This window comes from Dromiciops gliroides, chromosome 5 (assembly GCF_019393635.1).
Source record: "Dromiciops gliroides isolate mDroGli1 chromosome 5, mDroGli1.pri, whole genome shotgun sequence".
In the NCBI taxonomy this organism is placed as follows: domain Eukaryota; kingdom Metazoa; phylum Chordata; class Mammalia; order Microbiotheria; family Microbiotheriidae; genus Dromiciops; species Dromiciops gliroides.
Window position 1 is genome coordinate 240,348,149 of NC_057865.1, and position 24,962 is coordinate 240,373,110.

At 38.2% G+C, this 24,962-nt stretch overlaps 1 protein-coding gene across 2 annotated transcripts; it reads left to right on the plus strand.

The window, feature by feature from the left end:
- Window positions 1-462: 462 nt before the first annotated feature.
- On the plus strand, window positions 463-23,885 carry LOC122729658. 2 transcript variants are annotated; one of them, XR_006353347.1, is made up of 7 exons: window positions 463-773; window positions 6,873-6,957; window positions 9,981-10,098; window positions 13,054-13,152; window positions 13,857-13,952; window positions 16,346-16,963; window positions 20,616-20,717. XR_006353347.1 is itself a non-coding variant. In XM_043968627.1 (7 exons), the coding sequence occupies exons 1-7, from the start codon at window positions 475-477 to the stop codon at window positions 23,838-23,840; spliced, it is 846 nt and encodes a 281-aa protein (XP_043824562.1). In that variant the 5' UTR covers window positions 463-474; the 3' UTR covers window positions 23,841-23,885. The 2 variants fall into 2 exon arrangements, 1 of the variants encoding a protein (XP_043824562.1); XM_043968627.1 differs by lacking the exon at window positions 16,346-16,963 and adding an exon at window positions 23,794-23,885.
- The last annotated feature ends 1,077 nt before the right edge of the window (window positions 23,886-24,962 follow it).

Here is a 24,962-nt window from a genome sequence, read left to right on the forward strand (position 1 = left end):
CCTTTGACTTCTAAAGAAGGCTACCTCATTCCCAGTGTTTTTAGCATGTGCAGACACAGCCTAATTGCCAGGCGATTGACTTGATGACAGCTGTGGACAAGGAAGAGCCATGGCTGGGACAGCAGCATGCTTCATTGTTACACCTTAGGAAAGAAAAAGTACACTTTGGGATTTGAGGCGAAAGAAAAGGGAAATAATAGATTAAGGCGGCAAAAGGAGTGGAGGAATGAAATCTCTGTCCTGCCCTAGCTAAGGCTAGGCTTGTTTTCACAACAGAAGCCCTGGCAACAGGGACCCTCTCCTTGCCTAGAGGTGGTCTCCGTGCCCCACCTTCCCTTAAGAAATGGTCTTTTCTCCCTCCTCCTCTTTGGGCGGGGATGGGGGCGGAGCTACGCCTCCAGCCAATCCGAGGCTTAAGGACTTCACAATGGGAAGTGTGACTTCAGTGCAGTAGCCGTTTTGTTGACATTGACCATGGCTGAGGCAGCAGTCGTCCTGGCGCTGCCGTGTCGGAGACAGCTCTTTTTCCCCGCTCCCCGCTACTTTGTTGTCAGCTTTTGCTGGTATTCTACATATCCCGCAATTGATAGTTTTCCCGCTTTGGGAAGTCTTACCCACTCCTCCCCTGATCCCCACCTCCACCTCCACCTCCACCTTCTCCTCTCCTCCATAACCGCACTTTTTCAGTCAATCTCCAGCGGGAGAATGACGAAGATAGGTCAATTTTTAAATTTCTTCACCAATTGGTTCGGCATGTTGAGAATTCAACGCAGGTAAGAAGGGGAAAGACCAGGGTCCCGGCGCAGCTCCTTGGGGTGGGAGCCCATGAGGCATATTTCCTTGAAATTTTGCTTTCCCACTTTTCTCTCTCTTCGGGGAACCTGGAGCCCTGAAGGGAGAAAGCCTAGTTCTGAAATGACTACCTCAATTTTTGGCGATCGCATTAGAGTTTGTAAAGAAAACTTTTCCCCACCCGGAATTTGGAACCCTTTTTGAATTTGGGATTCCTCCCCCTCCCGCGGAAAATATCGGAATGAAAAAAGAGTCAAAGACATGGAATAGCTTTAAAAAGAAGTATTTCTATTTCCCCTGTTTTGCTTTGAATTTTTTTGGAGGTGGGGGGGGGTGGTAATGCGGGAGGTATAACTCCCTGCTGTTCCTAGCAGAGATTCATCTTCACTACGTATATGTCTTATAGCCACTCTCTATATTTTAGATTGCATACCAAACTACAATAATTGCAGTAAGCATTTCTGTCCTTTTCCCCGGTTCCACTTATGCCTGTTTTACTCTTCTTCAATCAGCATATTTACACCATAGCATAATACCAAAGGCAGAAGCAAATATTTTTCTACAGTGGATAAAATTGTCATAGGTGTTTCAAGCCTGGGAGGATGGTATCATTCTATCACAAATTTAGCACTGTTACCTTAATGTGAATTACAGTTTCTGTCAGGTAAATACAGTTTATTTTACTTCGTGTGTAAATGATAAGAGAAAATGATGAGTTGTTTTAAGTGGGAAAAAAGGGTTGATTTCTGCTAAGTTTCAAATGCTGCTTTAAACTTGAATTCAGATTAAGATTGGTTAATTTCATCCTGGACTTTGCAAATAGTTTTTAAAAAACCATGCTTGGGGCAGCTAGGTGGCGCAGTGCATAGAGCACTGGCCCTGGAGTCAGGAGTACCTGAGTTCAAATCCAGCCTCAGACACTTAACACTTACTAGCTGTGTGACCCTGGGCAAGTAACTTAACCCCAATTGCCTCACTGAAAAAAAAAAAAACAAATTAAAAAAAAAACATGCTTGATGTTGCTCTCCCTAATGAAAATGGATTTGGAATATGTTCATTAATATGACTGAAATTGTATGTGTAATACTGTATTAATTTCTTACATTATTTTTATGGGTGATATTCATACCTAGCTTAATTAGTTAACATTTTACAAATGTTTCCCTAATTAATAGCACCTAAAATTCATATTTTATGAAAATAGTTTCTTTCAGAATTTCTTTGGAAACTTCTTTTGCATGGAAATGGAAATTACCATTCACTTGGCTGCCCATCTCTTCCTCCATATTCATGTACTCTTTTTATAATCCAGATCTATACTCACACTCTTCCCCATCCTTGCCTGCCTTTACACCTTCTTCCACCAAGAAGTTTCCTTTTTAGGGACCAGGATTAAAACTGACTCAGCAGGTATCAGGATCTGGAAGCAGAGTAAGCTATACTAAGTAGGTTGCCTGTAGAGTCTAAATTGAAGGCCCCCAGAGACAGAACCAGAAGTAGCCATATGAATTGATATCTAAACTTTAAGGTGATGTGTTAAGAAATCAAGTACTGGCAAATATGTCAGAAGACAGAGTCAAGCCTGAAGAATTGCAGTGGGTTTAGAGCTATCCATGAGGGAGACAAGAAGGTCATGAGTTTTGAAGGAAGATAGGATTTAGATGAGATGGATGGACTACCTTTCAAGGAGAGGAAGTGGGATTGTCCTTGGTATCTTCCAGGTTCAAAGAGTATTCAAGTTACCAGGGAGGTGTCTATGGGAGTGGTGAGAGGTTGGAGAGTTAGCTGGGGTCCAGATTGTAAAAGGTCTTTATTGCCAGACAAAGAAGTTTTGACTTTCACCTGTAGAGACATGAAGTTGTGCTGGGGGATGATGTGTGCAAAGTGGTGTTTTTCAATGAATGTCTAAGATGTATTGAAGGGGATCTTGGAAGCAGAGGATCAGTTCAAACTCTTATTTTAGGAGTGAAGTAATCAGAGCTTGAGCTGAATGGAGGGTTTGGGGAATGTAAAGAGACTTCTCTTAAAGATCTCAGAAAATCAGAACCACTATGAATTATTGAGTGAATGGATATGGGAAGAAGAGGAAAAGACAAAGATGGTTGTTGAGCTTGGATGACTGGAAGAAGGGTGATCCTGTCCACAGAAATGGGCAAATTCAGCTTTTATCTTTCTGCTTCTTTTGTCATCCTTCCCTCCATTTTCTCTTGCCCAGCTCTGAATAAAATCATAGGGCTGGAGGGACCTTAGTGATCATCTGGTTCAGATCCTTCATTTGACAGATGAACCTGAAGCTTAATTTACAGGACTTGCCTAAGCTCCTCTAAGTAGCAAGAAGCAGTGATGAGTCAGCTCCTTCTACTTTTCTACTCCACCATGCCATTTTGTATTCATGAACCTTATGCCCTCTTTATATTTTCTTTTTCTTCTCATCTCACTTGAACTTTCTTAGCCATTTTGACCTTTTTGCGCTTAGGTGGTAGCTACATAGGTGGTACCTTAGAGTAGGTGTCCTTTTTAAAAAAATAACATTTTTTCAGTACATATTTTTAAAAATAATATTTTATTTTGTCCCAATTACTTGCAAAAACAATTTTAATGGCTTTTCAAAAAAGGTTTGAGTTCTAAATTATATGCCTCATGCCCTCCCCTCTCCCTGAGGCCATAAGGTTATTCATGTGCAATCATATAAAGCATTTCCATATTAGTCATTTTGTGGAAGAAAACTTGAAAACTCTACCCCCCAAACCCAACAAACAAACAAAAAGAAAGTGAAAATAGTACTCCATCTGTGTTCAGGTGCTATCAGTTCTTTTCTAGAGGAGGATAACATTTTCCATCATGCCTTGAGAATAGCTAAGTAATTCATTCATAGTTTGTCATTGTGTATCATTTTCTGGTTCTACTCACTTCACTCTCTATCCGTTCATGTAATGTTTTCCAGGTTTTCCTGAAATCATCCTGCTTGTCATTTCTGGTAACGCAAAAATATTCCATTGCAATCATATATCACAATTTGTTCATCCATTCCCCAATGGATGAACATCCCTTCAATTTTTACTTCTTTCCCACCATAAAAAGAACTGCTATAAATATTTTTGTATAAATAAGTCCCCGACACCACTTTTCAAAATTTCTTTGGAATAAACACGTAGAAATGGTATCGGTGGATCAAAGGGTATGCACAGGCCTTTGTGCATAGTCGCAAATTGATCTCCAGATTGGTTACATCATTTCACAACTCCACCAACAGTTAGGGTCGGGGTTCTTAACCTAGGGTCCACAGACTACCAAGGTCATTGATAAATGACAGTGATGTAAACAAAATGCATCAGTGTTTAAACAAAGCAATATTCTTGTTGATTATTAAAAACTGCAAAATTTCCCCAAGATATATATATATATATATATATATATATGGGAAAACTCCACAGGTTGTCTTTTTAACTGCAAGTCAGAGAACACAGACATTCTTAATCTATTTGATTTTTCCTGTGTAGAAAGGCTAAATAATTTTTGAGTCTTCAATGCATTTGACAACCTCCTTTCACAGTTATTTTAAGAATCACTCTCTCCACTGCCTTCTGTCACTAGCTCTGTTGCTGACGCCCTACAGGACAACCCTCCGACTAGTTCAGCTGGTTTTCCCCCATATTTGTTTTCTATGCTACCATTTTGATGTCAGTCAGCCAAAAAACATTGATGAAGTACCTGTCCTCTGGGTTTCAGGCACTGTGTTAGGTGCTGAGGATAGAAGTGCAAAGGATGAAAAAAAATCTCTCCTCTAAAGCAGCACGTCTGAGACTGTCATTAGTATAGAGGTGGTGGTTCCACTGACCTTGGGGTGAAAAGAACTTGGTCTACAAATCTCCATAGATATTTTCCTTTTCTCAGCTCTATTGTCCTCCTTCTAGTTCTCCACTCTGTTTAATACCCTTAGCTTAAGTCTGCTTTCTTGGACCTTCTATCAAGCATTCTTTAAACGTGTTTTTCCCCCACTGTTTTCACTCTTGTATGAGGTGATACTTCTCATAATCTTCTATCATCTTTTCTTTGTCAAGTTCTTCTCACCTGACTTTCTATTCTAAGCTGGTTTTGGCCTGACTGCTATCACTTTAGCAGAATCTGATTGCTCCCTGAAGCAGTTTCTGGGCCTCTTGAGTTTTCTTTTTATGGCAGTTGATCTACACTCCTTAAATTTCTGTAGGAAAATGTTATCATCCATTTTGAATGAATGAATGATAAAACATTTATTAAGCACTTCCTTCCTGACTGCCACTTGGCAAAGTCCTAGGGATACAAATACAAGAAGCAAGACAGGGCCTTGCCTCAAGGAGCTCACATTCCAATTGGGAAACAGAACATATTGAGGAATGGTGGCTGTGACTGTAGGACATCTAATCTTTCCTGGAGTGTTCCTGTGGATTTGATAAGCATTTTCAGAGCAAGACTTTTAAGGAGGAGGAGGAGGGGAGGGACTGGAAGGGCAGTGAAAAGAAGGAAGGGCAGGTGAGATTTACCTTAAGCAAGATAGGGCAGGTGATGGGGGGAGTAACAGCAGTGGTCATGGATCTGGTTGGACTATAGTGAATGGTAACCATTGGAAAGCTAGATTTCATAAGCATGACATGCAGATGAGTGGGGAATAGCCATTCCTTGAACCCCCTTCTGTTTTGGGGGTTCAATAGTTTGTTTAAATAGGTCATGTTGAAGCCTTGTGCTTACAAGTTAGTGTTTTGGTTATATACTGATAGATGATTTAGGAAGGCAAAGAACGTTTCTTATTGCTTCCTATTAAACATGGTAGGAAAGCATAGTATTATAGAAAGAACACTAGACTTGGAGTCTAGAGAGTTGTCCTGCACCCTCTTCCCTCTTTGTACCCTCTCTCAACAGTCTCATAAACTTTCATGCCTTCACTTATCTTTACACAGGTTACTTTCAAATACAGATAGCAGGACTCTCCTGAGGTCTAATCCCATGTCCTCAACAGATACTGGATGTTTCTAACTGGGGGTCCCATAAAAATCTCAAACGCCACATGTACAAAATGGACAAGATTGTCTTCTCACTTAACCCTTCTGTTCAATTTCTTTCTGTTTAGGGCACCACCATCCCTTCAGTCATATAGGTTCATGAATTTGTTTAATACAGTTGTATGTGATTATCATATGGGTTTGTTGCTGGGTTTTATGTCCCATTTTGAATTATTTATTACATTAATTCCCACATGACCTTGATGAGGTTGGAAGTCAGTCAGAGTCTTCCTCTGGTGACCCAATCTGCACCTAAATTAAAAAAATCCATCTATAACCAAGCCTTTGTTACAAACCTACTGTTTGTCAAGCACTGTAGTAGGTGCTGGGACAAAAAGACAAAACAAAGCAATCCTTTAAATTCTTTTGTTTTGTTCTTGTTTTGTTTTTTTGGTTTTTTGCAGGGCAATGAGGGTTAATTGACTTGCCCAGGGTCACACAGCTAGCAAGTGTCAGGTGTCTGAGGCCGGATCTGAACTCAGGTACTCCTGAATCCAGGGCCGGTACTTTACCACTGCGCCATCTAGCTGCCCCAATCCTTTAAATTCTTAAGGAAGTTACATTTTGTTGAGGGTGTCAGCATGTACACACAGAAGTAAATAAACATATTTATATGTGTAACACAAGCCTGTGTAATATACACGCTATACACAAAGTCATTTTAGCAGAATATGCACAGTTTGGGTCATCAGAAAATGCCTGGTATAGAAGGTGTTCCTTGAGCTTTAGCTAAGAAGGCAGCCTGGGAATCTAAGAGACAGAGGTGAGGAGGAGCTGTGTTTTAAGGCTAGGACACCAAGCCCTTGAAGGGTAAGGAAACAGGAGAGAGATCATCATGTACAAAACCATGACATGGTTTAGTGTAGGACAATAATGTCCTGAAAGGTGGGACCAGCAGAGGTCAATTACAAAGAATATTTATGTTCAATTTGTTTGCATTTGAAAAAATTTAGAGAAATATGTAGATATATGTCAAGAGAGAGATTATATAAAATAATCTAAGACTTTTGAGTGAGAGATTTTTCTTCTTGCTTCATCTAACAGAGAGCCTGATCTCTTTGATGGAAAAAAAGTATCTTTTGTGGATACAGATACATCTGGCCATCTTCAAGATCTGGAGATCAAGGAGGTATGTATGATGACAGATACAATTTGTTTTTAGCCAACGTCTGTAAGAAAGCATTTAGGGGAACATGGAAGGACCACATGGAAGCAGTTACTAAAAGACAGCTAATGAGTCTGTGGATGAAGAATCAGTATGATTTTCTCCCTCGGTGCTAGAGATGGTATGGGCTAAGTGCATGTAGACAGGAGGTGCCAAAGCCAGAAAGACCTAGTCTTGTCTCAGACATATACTAGCTTTGTGACTCTGGGCAAGTCACTTCACTTCTAAGTTACCTGTACAACTCTGAATGATTCTGAGTTGCAGAGAAGGGACTGCCCTTCATTGGCAGAAGAAGCTCCTTCCTCAGTGGGAGATCCCTATACCAATGAAAAAAAATATTACAGGTCCAGAAGCTTTCCCTTTCCTCGTGAAGGTGGAAAGTGTAGTTGTCAGAAAGAGTTGAGAATGAAGTGAAGCAGAATGGGGGAATGAACATCAAGAATACAAATCGTTGCCATTGTTTCTTACATTTCAGAATTGTGTGCTTCTTCTTATGGTATTTATTCTTAAGCATTCTGTGTCTGTTCTTTCCTCTGTCTTGCCGATGTAATCCTTTATGTTAGTATGTAAATACATTTAAAATGATAAATTCTATTATAAATAGTGTTTATATTATATTACATAAATAATATTATAATAATATTATAATAATATAAATAATTGTTTTCTGACCATTTCCTGAGTACATTGTAAAGTGTTCTAAATTACCTTAAACACTTATGTGTCTGAATATCCCTTTGGAAATATAATTTCCAGTTGCCTAATCTTTTCACTGAAATGAATTTGTAGTTTGAATTCTTACACGTGTGTATGTGTGTGTATGTGTGTTTTCTGTGTGTGTGTGTGTTTTCTGTGTATGTGTGTGATCTCTCCTAGGACTGACAGCTTTCATGATCCTTTGCTCATGTCAACAACTCCTTAGTCTTGGCATCTCCTAGGCTTACTGTCTGTTCCCTGATAGGTTGCTCCCATAGCTTAAGTTGGTTGCTGCTGCTTATGCATATTGTCTTCTAAAGTCCTCCTCATTGCTTCATTACAGTTTCCCCTTGGGCAACAAGTAAGGATTCATTCCTCCCAGTAGCTGCTCTTGCTGAGATAGGAAGGCAGCTTACAGAAAATATTGCTCATCTTAGTTTGCTTGGTTATCTAGAATATTCAGTTCTTCACATACCACAGAGTTGAGTATATTTTCTGTTGCTCTGGTTACATTTTCTTTAATGGTATTCCTATGGCCTTAGTAACCTGAGTTATCATGTCTAATTTTGGTTCACTATCGTGTTCATTTTCATGTCATCTGAAAACTTTGCATCAGAGGAAAAGGTGAAGGATTATTCTATACTTCTATATAGAAGCTGATTTTGTGTGAGTACCTTGCAAATGATGGCCTTTATATACTAGGGTTAATGTTTTTTTAGAAGCAATATGCCAATAAATTACTTATATAGATAGAGTATCATGATCCATCCCACAAAACATGTTACATCCCACAGTATAAACACAAGAAACATTACTGTGGAAGGTGTTGACCTGGGCTCCATGTTAAAAATACAGAATGAATATCAATATGGGAAATGATGCATTGCATGTTTATAAGAACACTTCTTAGTCGACCATACATTAAAAAAAGAAATTATGTATGCCTTTTTTTAGGTTATAAAACCTCTACATTTTCTCTACATATATTAAAGTAGTAGTCTATGTTTTATTTTTATGCACTTTTCCTAAAATTTTGTTTAAAAAAAAGTCTCCCTCCATGAGCCATGGGAACCCTACAGGAAGTATGAGGGGAAGAGGATAAGGAAGGAAGGGTGAGAAAAAAAAGGGAGTGCAGAGTAGGAGAGGGGACAGTCAGGAGTAAAACACTTTTGAGGAGGAATAGTTTAAAAGAAGATAGAAAATAGAGTAAATATCATGGGAAGGGAATAGGATTAAGGGAAATAGTTATGATGATTGAATATAATGGCAAAACGTATGGTACCTACTTTGCTGGGCTAAGAAGAAGAAAATTCTTTGTCAAGTTTAAGTTACTTTATTTAGGTTACGATGAACAGGATACTATCAGAAAAACTTGGAAAGACCTACATGAACTGAAGCAGAGTGAAATGTACTATATACAAATTAACAGCAATAGTTTAAGATAATCTGCTGGGAAGCATGTGGTTATTTTCAAATGATCCAATATAACCCTGAAGGACTTATGAAAGAGGCAACCCATCTACAGAGAAAGAAGTAATAGTATCTGAAAATAGATGGACATACATTTTTGGGGTTTTTTTTTGGGGGGGGGACAGTTGGGGTTGGGTGACTTGCCCAGGGTCACACAGCTGTTGGGTGTTGGGTGTCTGAGGCTGGATTTGAGCTCGGGTGCTCCTGGTTCCAGGGCCAGTGCTCTGTCCACTGCACTACCTAACTGCCCCTGGAAACACATTTAAAAAAAAATTTTTTTTTCCTCTTTGACAATTCCTCAATCTGAAGTTTTGGGGTTTTATTTGGTTTTTTTTTTTACTGTTTTCTCTCACAACCTAGCTAATGTGGGAATGTTTTCCAAGACTACTCATGTATACCTTATTTTGAAGTTCTTGAGTTCTAGTGGGTGGGGAGTGGGAATGGAGGAGGAAGAGAAGTTGGAACACAAAGTTTTACAAAATTGATGTTAAAATTTGTTTTTACATATATTTTGGAAAATAAAATTCTATTCCATTACAAAAAAAGTCTCCTATGAAACAGCTAATATTCTTTCAAAGCTATTGTAATGAGAGAAAACAAATACAGGCTTCTTAGGATTTTATTTGCACTTTCGTGGGTTATATTATACCAATATGGAGTCTGGTTTTTTTCTCTTCTTTATTTCTTGAAATATGTTAACATTTAAAAAAGACTCCCAGTTTTCTCTTTTCCCTCAAAGTTATTTTAAGACATTGCTTTAGATTTTTGGAATGACATTAAACACGTTGTGATAATAAAATTATATGCTCTGCTTTTGTTAGGATGAACAAACAAAGGAAAATAAAAAGGAAGAGATTCCACCATGCCATGAAGACAACACAGGCAAGGCAATGGAACCAGAGAATGCAAATGTTCTTGAATATGGAAGTGATGAATCAGGTGATAACTCTAATATGAAAAGAGTAACTTACTGTTTACATTATGAGTAAGAACCATAATACCTCTTCACAAATTTGTTTTATGTTTTCATCTTTTTGTTCTTTCCAAGGCTTTTCCTTCAAAATGTTTGGATCTTTGTGTATTACTTATGTTTTTATAATATATGTAGAATGGGTTATGCCTTAAAATTTCCCCATGAGACAGTATTTCCTCACACTAGTTTTATTAGGCAAGTTTATCAAAACGTGTTATGCTTTTATATTTGACACCTGTTTAATTTTTTTCATTTAATTCATAAATGAATTCAAGAACACAAAAGTCTCTTGTCTATGTGTACTGAGCATTAGACTAGGTTTTGGGAAAGCTTAAAGTTTTGTTAAGATATTGTACTTGCTATAAAGGGAGCTTACAATGTGGGGTAGTGCATTGAGATAACCATACAATACTCATTTATGTAAAAGGATCATAGAATTCTTGAATTGCAGAACTGGAAGGCACTTCTAGTCATTCTACTTCAACAGTTCTTGAAGAGGAGGAACCAGTTCTACCACATCCCCATTAAGTGCCTTATAGCTTCCACCTGAACACCTCCAGTAATGAGGAACATATTATGATGTCTTCTTCTTTGGTTTCTTCCCATTTGGAGGAAGTTTTTCCTTAATTACAAAATTTATTTCTTTATAACTTTTAACCCTATTTCCATTCTCACATTTGTCTTCATGAAGATGGAGAACAATGGGTTTTTAGGAATCCTCAAATAGTCATACTTTCCACAAAATGTCACCTCAGACATCAGTTTATTTATTTGTTGGCTTATTTTTTAGTCTTTGATCTTTTTATTGTCTTAGTAACATTGCAACCGGGATTTCAAAAATATTCTTATAATTAGGCATACCTCATGTTATTCAATAATGCCAAATGAAAGCCAACCAGCCATTGTCTCCTCCTGTATGATGCTTAATTAGCTGGCTGCCTTTTTAATTTTCTTTTTGAATTGGTTGTTGGTTTGTATACCTATATTTTTTTTTTTTTTTAGTGAGGCAATTGGGGTTAAGTGACTTGCCCAGGGTCACACAGCTAGTAAGTGTTAAGTGTCTGAGGCCGGATTTGAACTCAGGTACTCCTGAATCCAAGGCCAGTGCTCTATCCACTGCGCCACCTAGCTGCCCCTGGTTTGTATACCTTCATAAACCAATTGTTCTGCCATCCTATAGAAAGAATTCCTTTCCTGGTCCATGATGCAGCTTCATGGTATTGGAGAATTTCCATGAAGTTGATAATGCTTAAGGAAATCCTCACTATTTTGTTACCTCATACCACTAATGAAGTAGTAAATATTTGTCAAGTGACTAATTTGTGAAAGGCTCTAAGTGAGGCCAAGGGGCAGGGGCGGGGACACAGAAACTGAAATGAAACTATCGATATTTTCCTAAACCATGGGAGACATATGAGTACATACAAAATAAATACAAAGTGATTTGGAAGGGACTGGACAAGTGAGGAAGGCCCCAGTTTCTTTAGACAACAACAGGGAAGGTTTCTATATTGAAGGTGTGACTTTAGTTGAGCTCTGAAAGATACAAGGGATGATAATGGGTGGAGAAAAATAAAGAGATCATTCCAGGCATAGAGGACAGCCTGTACAAAGGCATAGAGATGGAACAGAGACTATCAGGTGGGAAATAGCAAGAACTACCTGAACTTTAGAGTATGTGAAGGTAAATACCCTGATAAGGCCAGATACTTAGACTGGAGACAAGTTATAAAGGGTTTGAAATGGTTAATTTCATCCCAGCAGGATTAGGAAACTTTGGGAATTTATTTAGTGGCTGATTTTGGCAGCTGTGTGGAAGAGGGATAGCAAAGGGGTAGACAAATTGGAGACAGAAGTTTGGGCCAGGACTCAGGTAGGAGGAGAGGGCCAGGGATGGTGGGGTGGGGGAGGCATATGAGAGAGATACTATGGAGGTAGAATTAGCAGGATTTGGTAACTACCAGGATGTGTGAGGAGCGGGATAGTGAGGGGTCAGGGATGACACTGAGGTTACAGGCCCTCATGACTAGTGAGTGGTGCTGGTGCTAGGATTCTTGCTTGTAATCCAAGCTCTTCTGCCTCCTGGGATATCATATTCCAAGTCTTCTCATCCTTTAATGTAGAAGCTGCTAAGTCCTGTGAAATCCTGACTGTGGCTCCTTGATCTTTAATTTGGTTGTGCTGGGTTTTTTTTTTTCTGGCTGCTTGCAATATTATTTTTTCCTTGGCCTGATAGTTCTGTTAATTTGGCTTCAAGATTCCTTGGAGTTATCATTTTGGGATTTCTTTCAGGAAGTGATCAGTAGATTCTTTCAATAACAATTTTACCCTCTGGTCCCAGGATATCAGGGCAGTGTTACTTGATAATTTCTTGAAAGATTCTCTCTAGGCTCTTTTTTTGTTTTTATTTTTGTTTTTTTGTGAGGCAATTGTCGTCAAGTGACTTGCCCAGGGTCACACAGCTAGTATTAAGTGTCTGAGGCCAGATTTGAACTCAGGTCCTCCGACTCCAGGGCTGGTGCTCTATCCACTTCACCACCTAGCTGCCCCCTAGGCTCTTTTTTTGATCATAGCTTTCAGGCAGTCCAATAATTCTTAAATGATCTTTACTTGGTACCTTATTCTTTGGCAATGAACCTTTCCAAACTTAGCAATATAAACTTCAAAGACAGAAAGTCTGTTTCCAGGGCTGTGCTGAAAACTGTCCTAGCTTGGTAGTAGGACCCAGTAGAACTTGAATTTTGTATTCGTGGATACAAGGTCACGTCATCTACTGGTGAAATATAAGAATTGGGTAGAGGTGGAGCGTCAGTAGCTTACGCTTTAAAAATAAAATGGCAGTCATTTCTGAATAATATTAAAGTTTTTATCATAATGTGTCAATTAAGTTACTCTTGACATAATATTCATGTTCCATATAGATCTCCCTAAGAAGGGAAAGAGATTTTGGTTGAGAAGAAGGAAGCAAGTTGTTCGAAATGGTAAAAACGCTTGTGATCCACAATCATCCCCAAATCCTGGTGAGTAATTAATGGGGAAAAAAAAGGTTTTTTTCCAAAACATTTTTGAAGAATTTCTAAGTCCTAAAGAAGCAGGTTTTCTTTCACCTTTCTAGTGCTGTCTGCAGGAAGGCAGCCAGGAGAGTGAGAAGTACTAAAATCTCATCCCACAAGAATGTGTTGACTGAACTGTCATCATTTAGCCTAAACAAGAGAAGGTATAGGAAGAATGCTGGGATCTCTGTCCAAAGTTTGAAAGAGAGATTAGAATAATTATATATAACATGAGAATACAGTAGGATCAGTGGATGGGAGCTACCAATGGATTGGAGCTGCCAGTCAGGATGGTAGATCTTCTTCCCTGGCACATGAAAATCCTTCTACCCCTTAGTGTGTGGCCTAGTGAGCTGTTTTATCCAAAATTAAATTCATCACCCGGTACCCGACTCTTTGGCAACGAACCTTTCCAAACGTAGCAAGGTAAACTTGAATAGCAGAAAGCCTGTTGCCACGTCTGTCCTGAAAAATTTCTAGCTTGGTAGGTGAGGCCTAGTAGAACTTGAATTTTGTGTTCACGGATAGAAAGCCACTTCTACTCCTGATGAAATATAAGAAAAGGATAGAGATGGAATATCAGTAGCCTGTGCTTTAAAAAGTTTTTTTACTCATTTACTCATAATGTGTCAGTTAACTTATTCTTGACATAATATTTATATTCCATGTAGATCTCAACAGGAGCAGAAATTGGGTATCCAGGATGTTGAAACGTAACCAAGTCATACCAATAGGAGTTAATCCAAATCCACGAGAAATTATCCCTGGTAAGTAACTAGTTAAAAAAGACTTTTTTCCTCAAAACATTTTGGAAGAATTTCTCTGTCCTACATGAGCAGGTTTTCACTCTTGTCCAAAAAAAAAAAAGTCAGTCATGGTAACCCTAGCAAATAATCTTTCTTCTCATAGTGAAAGTAGAAGTTAACTTTGTGTGTTTTTTCCTCAAGTTCTCTTGTAAAGTCTGTGGACAGATTGCTATATATGCAATATAGTGCCTTGTTGAATTGAGATCCCAGAGAATAGTATTTTTCATGCTCATACCTTAAGAGTTCAGTTATGCTAACTTGCCTGTATCATTTGGACACATTGCAAAATATTGTAAAGCCTACTCAAAGTGTCTGATTCTTAATTTATAATTTTCCTTTGACTCTAAAATGATTGAACTTAAAGTGTATCGATTTCCTTGGACATTTTTGTTAGTAATCCCTAATTGAATTTGAAAGCTATTTCTTTTTAAGGCTGTGCCAAGTTTTTTCCTTTGATGCTAGGCAAATAAAATGTGATATATAAATAATGAGGCTAACTGCCTTTAATTAAAAATGTAACTGGAAAACATTTAAAACAGGTCTAAAGATATCTAAAAGTGCCATTCATTCTTTTTTCTTTGGCCTTTTTGTTTATTCATCAGGCCTAATGCAACAAGAATTCTGTCAGCATATGCACAGCTTGACAGCTCTGTGATATTTCTGAATGTTTTTTATTTTCCTTCATACCCCCATAGTCACTAGACTTCCAAAACTTGTACCTCTTGGTGAAATGAATCACAATGGGAATGCAATAAGATCATTATTTGATGCCTCCTCTGTATGCTCTCTATCCATTTTTACACATTTCAACAAATTAATATGCAATTTTTGAAAATTGGCTTTGATGATTTTCTTCTGATTTCAAAAATATTTTATTTTATTTTTGCTCCCTTAAGTACGTTGGTGTCTGTAGACTTTATGTGATATTCTTGAAGTGCTGTTATCAAAATATTCTAGCTAGCACTTGACCATCACAATTAGTCCAATAATGCTAGAAAAGACAAGACAATAAAATCTTTAAGTGTTTAAATTTTAAAAAGAGCTTGTTTAGTAGTAACATGAAGGAATGTTAAGTTGTTCATTGTATGTTAAATATCTGTGCCATGAGTCTTCTCTCATGTAAATAAACATCTTGAATACAAAATATTCAGATGAAGTTCTAGGCAAAAGCAGTAGAGGAATTAAGGATTAAACTCTGGAGGTCTAAAGAGGATATTCTTATAAAGTTTAACTGACCGCCCACATATTTAATTAAAGACTATGTGTTCTGAGTGGACATGAACTTTTGGATTTCCTCATTTTGGTGTGCGTTGAACTCTGGAAATAGTTTTTAAAGATGTGAATCAGGTAAGGAAATTTGTGTGAAATTATCTTATATCTATCTGAAGCTTTGCCAGATGATAATTAGGGAAAGACTCTAGAGTTTAAAATTTCATAGAAGGGCCGCTAGGTGGCGCAGTGGAGAAAGCACCGACCATGGATTCAGGAGGACCTGAGTTCAAATATCACCTCAGACACTTGACCCTGGGCAAGTCACTCACTGCCCAGCAAAGGAAAAAATAACCAAAACACCTTAATAGAGTATGAAGCCTGGAAGGAAGCTTAAAGCTTTTTCCAGGTGGAGTCAGAGGACAGAGCATCTGTTGTTCACAGCATTCAGTGTGTACAAAAGTCACAGAGGCAGGAGATAGAGGAGTGTGAATGCCTGGGGCATACACAATGGGAAGGGGAATTGTGTGAAATCAGTTTAGCAAGATAGGTCAGAGTTGGATTCAGAATGTTTTGAAATGTCAAGTTAGAGTTTAAATGTTATCCTGGAAACCATAAGATATTTCCTTGATAATCTTGTAATATATTCATTGAGTGTGAATGTGGTAAACCCTAAGCAGTTAATTTGAATTGAAAAAAGGAGTCACATTTTTTAGTAAAGGAATAAGAATTTATGATAAAGAACAAAATAAGACATGTGCTTCTTTATCTCAAATGAGGCTGAAATTCTCTGATAATGTGATGCTATTTCTCCCAAAGTATGAGGCAGTATTAGAGAGTAACTTTGAAGTAGTTGGGAGAGGTGGTAGTTACTTCTCTTGCAGGTTTGTTAGCTATCTTTTGATGCTGTCATAAAAGCCAAGGCAAATTTATCACCAGGTATAGAGTCAAGCTTTTGTCCCAGTGGTTGAAAGTTTTGTTTTGTTTCGTTTTGTAGGATTTCATAAGGAAATGTGATGAGTTTTCCCTCCAAGCCCTTCTTCCTGAAACCTAGGGTCTCCTGTGTAGAGATTGTGATTTGAAAATAGAAATCAATGTAGTAAATTTGTTTTAATTATGTCTTGGTTTCTTTTCTTTTGATATAGATTTCTGTGGAAAGTCTCTGCTACTACTGACTTTATGTCATGACCGAACAGTGATACTGATGATTTTATCCCATCATCATTCTCACTGGTGTTTTTTGTCAAGAATGACAAATTATTATGGACTGGTTTAACTTCTGAACAATTTATTTTTGCAAAGAAGAAAATATTCTGTACTTTATAACCTTCAGACATTGCATGTTTAGGTTCACTGAGATTTCTTCCAGAGATCTGATTACTTCCACTGGACCTCATTCGTCAATTTTTCTTCTTTGAACCTAAGTTATTATTTCTACTTGCTCTTCATTATTTAAAGAGGCAAGGAATAATAGCATAAGCTGTGTGGTGAGATTATTGGAATTTGGCAGACTGATTAAGATGAGCCACACCTGGCCTGCCCTGAGTGATGTGTGCTGCTGATGTCAGCAGGAGAAACCACTCTCCACAGGCAGTTTTGAAGGACCTCCCCTTTTGGGGGAGGAAGAGTAAATGCTCCCTGAGGGGAGCTCAGTGTCTTCTGGAGTGGTTTTCCCTTGTGGTGGTCTGAGCAGCAGGAGCAGACGAGTCCTGAGGGCCCTGGCTGCAAAGCTGTTTTTCCATTGAAGCTATGGACCCCAGGTGGTAAGTTAACATAAGAGCCCTGCTCTTTTGAATTAGCTGAACTGGAAGCCAGGTTGGGGATTGAATAGACTTAGGTTAGCGTTAGGAGGACTGTCTGTATTTTTCTTTCCCTATTCCCTTGTCTTTGATTATATTAATTTCACCTTTGCTGTTTATTTCATTCCCATGAATAAAACCTGATTCTTTTGTGGGAAAGAGGCTGTCAGGCTCCTTTCTTATTGGCCTGGGAGAAATATCTAAAAAAGCCAGTTCTGAGAGGAGGGAGCTTTGGACCGAGAGGTCCCTCATTATTTCCGGGACCCCAATATTACAGTGAGCCACTCCATTAACTCTCCATATGTTAAATTTGGCCCTCACAGCTGATAGCTTTTGGAACCAAGTTAACATAAAATGTTGACCATGTAGTTTACAATGAATATTTAAGGCAATAGACCTGAAGGAAGAGGACTTCAGTGCTTTTTGTATTTGGACTTGGGACACTTAAATAATTGGTTTGATAATAATCAGTATTTCTATTGTTTATATTAAAAATATTTCTGTAAGATACATGTACGTGGTGGGATAAATCCTGGGTATTATAAACTACAATTTATATTTTTTCTAAAATTTTTCTTGAGAGGTTGCATGAATATAATTGGTTTTGCTGTTTTCTATAGATTTGAAATATCCATATTTTGGTTTGATAGAATAATATAATACACTATTTTATAAAGCCCTACAGTTTATATGTCAAAAGAAATCTATTCTAACTGCACAAATAGGATATATTTTTATAGTTTTATGAAGATGGTGAGTTATTCTTAAAGCATCCCTCCTTATTTTTTATATTTTACTTCAATTTTTATACCAGAAACTGAAAACTTACCTTTGCAACACATTATGCTACATGACTTGCTTATCTAATGAGAATTTTCAGGGTCTTTTTGAACTCTTTGGCTTGAAAGATTTTTGACATTGCAGTACTTTTTTTTGTAAATAAAAATATTTTCTTATGTGAGAAGCAATTTAAAGAGTTGCCATTTGTTGAACATAGAAACAATAAATTATTTAAACGACTAAGGGTCTGGTAATACTCCTTTCAAAGCTCTACTTCCAGTTTCAGGTTTCTCAAATTCTTTTTCAGTACAACTTTTAAACTTCTTGGGTGATACCTTAATTGAATAAAAAGGGAATGTAGCTTTTTAAAATGTGTCTTATAACCAGGCAGTTGTTATGACACTGAGAAAATCTGGACCAAAAAAAGCCAGAAATGTTGGTGTAATACTACATTCTTCAAACAGTATTTCACTGAATAGACCCCAAAAATGACATAATTGTTTTTAAGATGAAAAAGTGTATGATATTGTATGATCTGTTGTTTTCTGGGAGTCTTTTAGAAAATAGAAAGAAAAAAAACAGTAATAGATAAAGTATAACTGGCAAATACTGAATTAATAGGTTTTAATATTTCTCATAAGTCATTTGGCTCTTTTCACCCATGTCCAATTTTTTTCCCTTTCCAGTTAAGAATGTCCCAGTGTTCTGCCCTTGGGCTTGTCATTTTACTGTTTATTGTGGTGTATAAAGTCTAAATGTGTGGTCGCCTTAAATTAGAAGCTTTAGCACCAGTCTTTGGGCAGTAAGCATTTATTAAAGCATACTAGGTATTAGTAAAAAGGCAGACACGTGGAGTTCAGAAAGTTCAGGAAAGGCCTATCTAGCCTAGAGTTCCAGCCTGGTCTGGTTCTTCCTCAAGTCCACTACCATGAGCCTGCTTCAACCACGAACTGCCCCTCACACTGAGTATGGAAGCTTTTGATAGGTCTGGAGCAGAGGCGGGCCTTACACACTGCTTCAAGCTGATTGGTTAGAGTCATTCAAATCCACTGGTTCACCTTCAGGTGGTCTCATGTGGGGTTCAAGTCCTTAGCTTTTGAGAACAATTCCTTCTTCAGGGCTAGCCAGGTGTGGTTACAATGTAATTAACTTGAGGTAGGCTAATCAGCAAAGTCAATCACTCTCACTTAATTCAATCAGTTTAGATACATCTGCAGGTGAGCCTTTGAATGAGGATCTGGCAAATCCCATGATTTTCTCACATGATATTAATGACTAAAAGTAGAGATGAAATGCTTAATCAAGCTGATGTATAACAGAAGCTAATATGACCAAACTGAGATCCCTAATGTTCTCAGTAAATTAGAAAGTATAGGGAAATCTAGAAGATGACACTTGCAGCAGATATGCCTGGAAAGCCTTATACTTGGGTTCAAACAATAGACACTCCAAGACGGCAATGTAAGAAGTTCAAGAGTTTGGGAGGTTGTTTTTGTTTTTGTTTTTGTTTTTGTTCAATACCTGGGGGCTTTGGGTAGACTGAACTTAGGATGAGTCAGTGGTGTGATAGCACCACCAAAGAAGTTAAGAATGTTTGAGGATGCATCATACAAGCATAATGTGCATGACAAAGGCCATGTACTCCAGTCTGGTTAGACTACATCTGGACTAGTGTATTCATTTTTGAGTGCCATTTTTGTTTTAACAACCTTGGTCTCCCCAACGTACCGAGGCTAGAAGTGCAGGAAATATTCACAGGGTGGATCCTCCTGGTGATCAGAATGCTAGCATTTAACTCCTCTTTTTCTATCCCTCCTTCGACAACCTGGTGACCCCCAACTCCCAAGGGCTCACCATATTAATGCTAAAGAGTGGCAACACCTGAGTGACATACCCCACTGCAGCTCACAACTCCCAAACTCAAGACCTCTATGAGGCTCAGCTCTCCACTCTCTGTTCCCACCCCCTCATTTAGCTAGCATTATAGGTGAGCTGTATATTACCTTGCTCATGCTACTCTGACCAGCTAGTGCTGTCTGCAGGAAGTCAGCCAGGAGTGTGAGAAATACCAATATCTCATCCCACAGGAATGTGTTGAATGAACTGTCATCCTTTAGCTTAAACAAGAGAAGGTATAGGAAGAATGCTGGGATCTCTGTCCAAAGTTTGAAAGAGTTGTGTAGAAGAGAGATGAGAATTATTATGGATAACCGGAGAAGACAGGAGGATCAATGGATGGCAGCTGCCAGTCAGGATGGTAGATCTGGGATTAGTACCTTCTACCCTGGCACATGAAAATCCTCCTATACCTTAGTGTGTGGCCTAGTGAACTATTTTATCCAAAACTACATTCATCACCTGGTACCCAGCTCTTTGGCAATGAACCTTTCCAAACGTAGCAAGGTAAACTTCAACAGCAGAAAGCCTGTTGCCAGGTCTGTCCTGAAAACTTTTGTAGCTTGGTAGTGAGTCCTAGTAGAACTTGACTTTTGTGTTCCTGGATACAAGGCCACTTCTACTCCTGATGAAATATAAGGAAGGGATAGAGGTTGAATATCAATAGCCTATGCTTTAAAAAGATTTGTAGGGAGCAGCTAGGTGGAGCAGTGGATAAAGCACTGGCCCTAGATTCAGGAGGACCTGAGTTCAAATCCGGCCTCAGACATTTAACACTTACTATCTGTGTGACCCTGGGCAAGTCACTTAACCCCAATTGCCTCACTAAAAAAAAAAAATTTTTTGTGGGTTTTTTTTACTCATTTCCATATATTATTATGGTGTTTATCATAATATGTCAATTAACATATTCTTGACACAATATTTATCTTCCATGTAGATCTAAGTAAGAGGACAATATGGATAACGTCTTGCCTCGGCAGTGTTGATGTGATACCAATGGACTATGAGAATGAAGATCCAAACCAAGCAATTATCCATCGTAAGTAATTACTGAAAAAAAAATTTTCCTGAAAACCTTTTTGAAGAATTTCTCTGGCCTACATGAGCAGGTTTACACTCTTGTCCAAAAATAATTCAGTCGTGGTAGCCCTAGCATATAATCTTTATTCTCAGAGTGAAAATAGGAAGTTAACTTTGTGTGTTTTTTCCTCAGGTTCTGTTTTAAAGATCTGTGAAGAGATTGCTATATATGGAATAGTGAACTGTTGAATTGAGAGCCCTGAGAATAGTATTTTTCATGCTCATACCTTAGAGTTCAGTTATGTACACTTGCCTGTATCATTTTGATACATTGCATAGTATCATAAAACCTATGCAACGGGTCTGATTCTTCATTTACAATTTTCCTTTGACTCTGAAATCATTGAACTTAAAGTGTGTCGATTTCCTTGGACATTTTTCTTAGTAATCCCTATTTGAATTGGAAAAGCTCTTTCTTATTAAGGCTGTGCCGAGTTTTTTCCTCTTATTCTAGGTGAATAAAATGTGCTATATAAATAATGAGGCTAACTGCCTTTAGTTAAAAATGTAACTGGAAAACATTTGAAACAGATATAAAGATATCTAGAATTGTCATTCTTTTTTTTTTATTGGCCTTTATGTTTATTCCTCATGCCTAATGAAGAAAGGATACTCTCAGCAGATGCACAGCTTGACAGTTCTGTGATATTTGTGAATGTTTTTTTCCTTCAGTTGGCTGCCACAGCCCCACAGTCACTGGACTTCCAAAGCTTGTACCCCTTGGTGAAATGCATCATAATGGGAACGCAAGAAGATCATTATTTGATGCCTCATCTATATTCTCTCCACCCATTATTACACATTTCAACAAATTATTACATAGATTTTGAAAATTGGTCTTGATTTCTTTTCTCTGATCTCAAAAGTATTTTATTTTATTTTTGTTCTCTTAAGTACATTGGTATCAACTATATCGTTTTATTTGATATTCTGGAAGTGCTGTTTTCAAAATATTCTGTCTAGCACTTGCCCATCAGCAAGTAGTCCAATAATGCTAGAAAAGAAAAAGAACAAAGTCTTTAAGTGTTTAAAATTTTAAAAAGAGCTTGTTTAATAGTAGCATGAAGGAATCTTAAGTTCATTGTATGTTAAATAACTGTGCAACATGAAGTCTTCTCTCATGTAAATAAGCATCTTGAATACAAAATATTAAGATAAAGTTCTAGTCAAGAGCATTAAACTCTGGAGGTCTAAATAGGATTTTCTTGTAAAGCTTGACTGAATGCCCAGGTATTTAACTAAATGGTATGTGCGCTGAGTGGACATGAAGTTCTGGAGTTCCTTATTTTAGTGGGTGTTGAACTTTGGAAATAGCTTTTTAGAATGTGAATCAGGTAAGGACATAAGTTTAGATATTACTTTGTGTGAAATGATCTTATGTCTGAAGGCTTGTGAGATGGTAATGCGGGAATGACGCTAGAGTTTAAAACTTTTTAGAGTATGAAATTTAGAAAAGAATATGTAATAGATACAGAATGTTTAGTTTTTCTCCTGTACTATTTAAATAAAAAGTATTTTGCTTCCAGATTCCTAGTTCTGGTCCTTTAGGGGAAATTAATTACCCTTTGGTAGTCTAATTAATTTTCCTTTTCAGACTTGACACTTTTTTATTCTGTGAGATTCTTTTCAGTGTCCTCCCATCAGTCTTTCATGGAGAGTCCACTCAATGTTCCTTTCTCTGGGATCTATCTTTTAATCTGGGCACTACAGTAGCATTAGTGGTGCCTTTGCTCTCACTACAGGACTGGCCACTGTACTTTTCTGATCATATCTCTGAAGAGTTTGGGGTTTTTTTTTCCCCCTGTGGCTTACTTATACCCACTATATCAAGAGGATTTATTACATATATTCTGTGCTTTGCTAAGCACTTAGGAATACAATGATAAAATAAAAAACAATTCCTGCCCTCAAAGACTTCACAATACATACATAAGTAGGTAAGCCCAAGATCATCTGAGTGGGGAAGAAAGCACTAGGAATGAGGGAGGCTACTCACAGGAGGTGATCCCTGAGCAAGGAGCCTAGAAGGAAGCTTAAAGCTTTTTCTAGGTGGAGTCAGAGGTCAGACCTCCTGTTGTTCACAGCATTCAGTGTGTACAAAAGTCACAGAGGCAGGAGATAGAGCCCTGTGAATGCCTGGGGCATACACAATGGGAAGGGGAATTGTGTGAAATCAGTTCAGCAAGATAGGTCAGAGTTGGATTCAGAATGTTTTTAAACGTCAAGTTAGAGGTTATATGTTATCCCAGAAGCAATAGGACATTACCTTGATAATAGTGTAATATATTCATTGAGTTGTGAATGTGGTAAACATCTCTAAGCAGTTCAGTTGAATTGAAAAAAAGGAGTCCCTTTTATTAGTCAAGGAATAAGAATTTATGAAGAAGAACAAAATAAAGCCCCGGCCCTGGATTCAGGAGGACCTTTGTTCAAATTGGCCTCAGACACTTGACACTTACTAGCTGTGTGACCCTGGGCAAGTTACTTAACCCTCATTGCCCAGGAAAACAAAAAGAACCACATAAGACATGTTCATCTTTTATCTCACATGAGTCTGAAATTCTCTGATGGTGTGGTGCCGTTTGTCCCAAAGTATGAGGCAGTATTAAGGAGCTACTTGAGTAGTTAAGCTTAGTTAGGAGAGTTGATACTAACTTATCTCTTCTTTAGCTGTGAATTCAAGAAAATAGCAAGATTTAATGTTATGCCAATTATTGTAAATAAGTCAAGCTAGACCATTGTACAGGGCTGCTGTAGTTCAACAGAAGATAATGAATTTTATGCCATCTTAATAGGCTACTTTATTAGAATGTAAATTGATCTTTGAAATAAAATCATGCAGGTTTGTTACATCACTTTTGATGCTGTTAGAAAACCCAAGCCATGTAGAGAGTCAAGCTTTTATCCTCGTGGTGAAACTTTTGTTTTGTTTTGTTTTGGTAGGAATACCTAAGAAAGTGTGATGTTATTTGTAAATAGAAATCACTGTAGTAAATTTGGATTAATTATCTCTTTGTTTCTTTTCTGTTTAATAGATTTATACGGAAGACCTATCGATGATCAGGAAGAATTTGTGGCATAATTAATTCTGGCTCGGTGTTTCATTACTGACTAATTTAGCTTAAGGACAATTTCTTTTGGATTAAACTTTTTTTGCCAAATTGTATTCATCTCTACCCTTTTTATTGAGGTTGACCAGATCCTCAACCAAATTCACCTCTAAACTGGAGTCAGCCTCAAGCTTCTCCTCAGCCCCGGGGGGAGGGGGGGGGAGCAGCACTTGGGCTGTCTGTGCAGGCTGCTCAGCCTCCAGACCTTTAGGCCTGGGCCTTCCTGTGTCAGGACGACTTCTTCAGAGAGTGGCAGGCACAGTCTCAGGGGGCAGGTGAAGGTAATCTCAGAGATACTGAATGTCCTCATTGGTACCTGTGAGGAAAATGCCTCCTGCTCAATAATTCTCTGGAACTCGGTGAGGTGATGTGTCCAAGGCTCATTTATTGTCATTCTCCAGAGAATGGCCAGCCCAGTGTGCAGCTGGTGGGTGCCAAGAATGGGGGCTCACAGGCCCCATTTTACCCCCTAGTCCCTAATGCAAATGGACCTTCCCCTTTTTCATCACTGGTCCTATTCCTCAAGGGTTAGGATCTACATGCAAACATGAGCTAGCCTGAAAGCAGTATTCCTAACCCTAATTTCCATAATTACTCTTTGGGATGGAGTGGGACAAACTCAAAATCAATACCTGGGGTTGGAGATGAAAGTAGAAAAGCAAACAATGTTTCTTCCTTTCTCGTGAAAGGGCACAAACCTGAATATGGCAAGTGCACCACACAAGCTCAGAAATAAACCATATATATATACACACACATGTAAGGCAACGCCCCATCCCATTCTTGTCTGATTCCCATTGGCTGGTCATGGAGAGGTACGATCTACACAGGACGTCTAACCCAATCAGAGAACAGGGAAAGGAAAGTTATATAACAAAACAAAACCCAAGATGTAGGTGTCCCTGAAGTTGAACAACAAAAACAGGATGCAAGTGCCCCTAAAGTTGAAGAACAAAATCAAGATGCAGGTGTCCCTAAAGTTGAACAACAAAAACAGGATGCATGTGCCCCTAAAGTTGAAGAACAAAAAGAAGATGCAGGTTTCCCTGAAGTTGAATAACAAAAAAGAGGTTGCAGGTATCCCTAAAGTTACA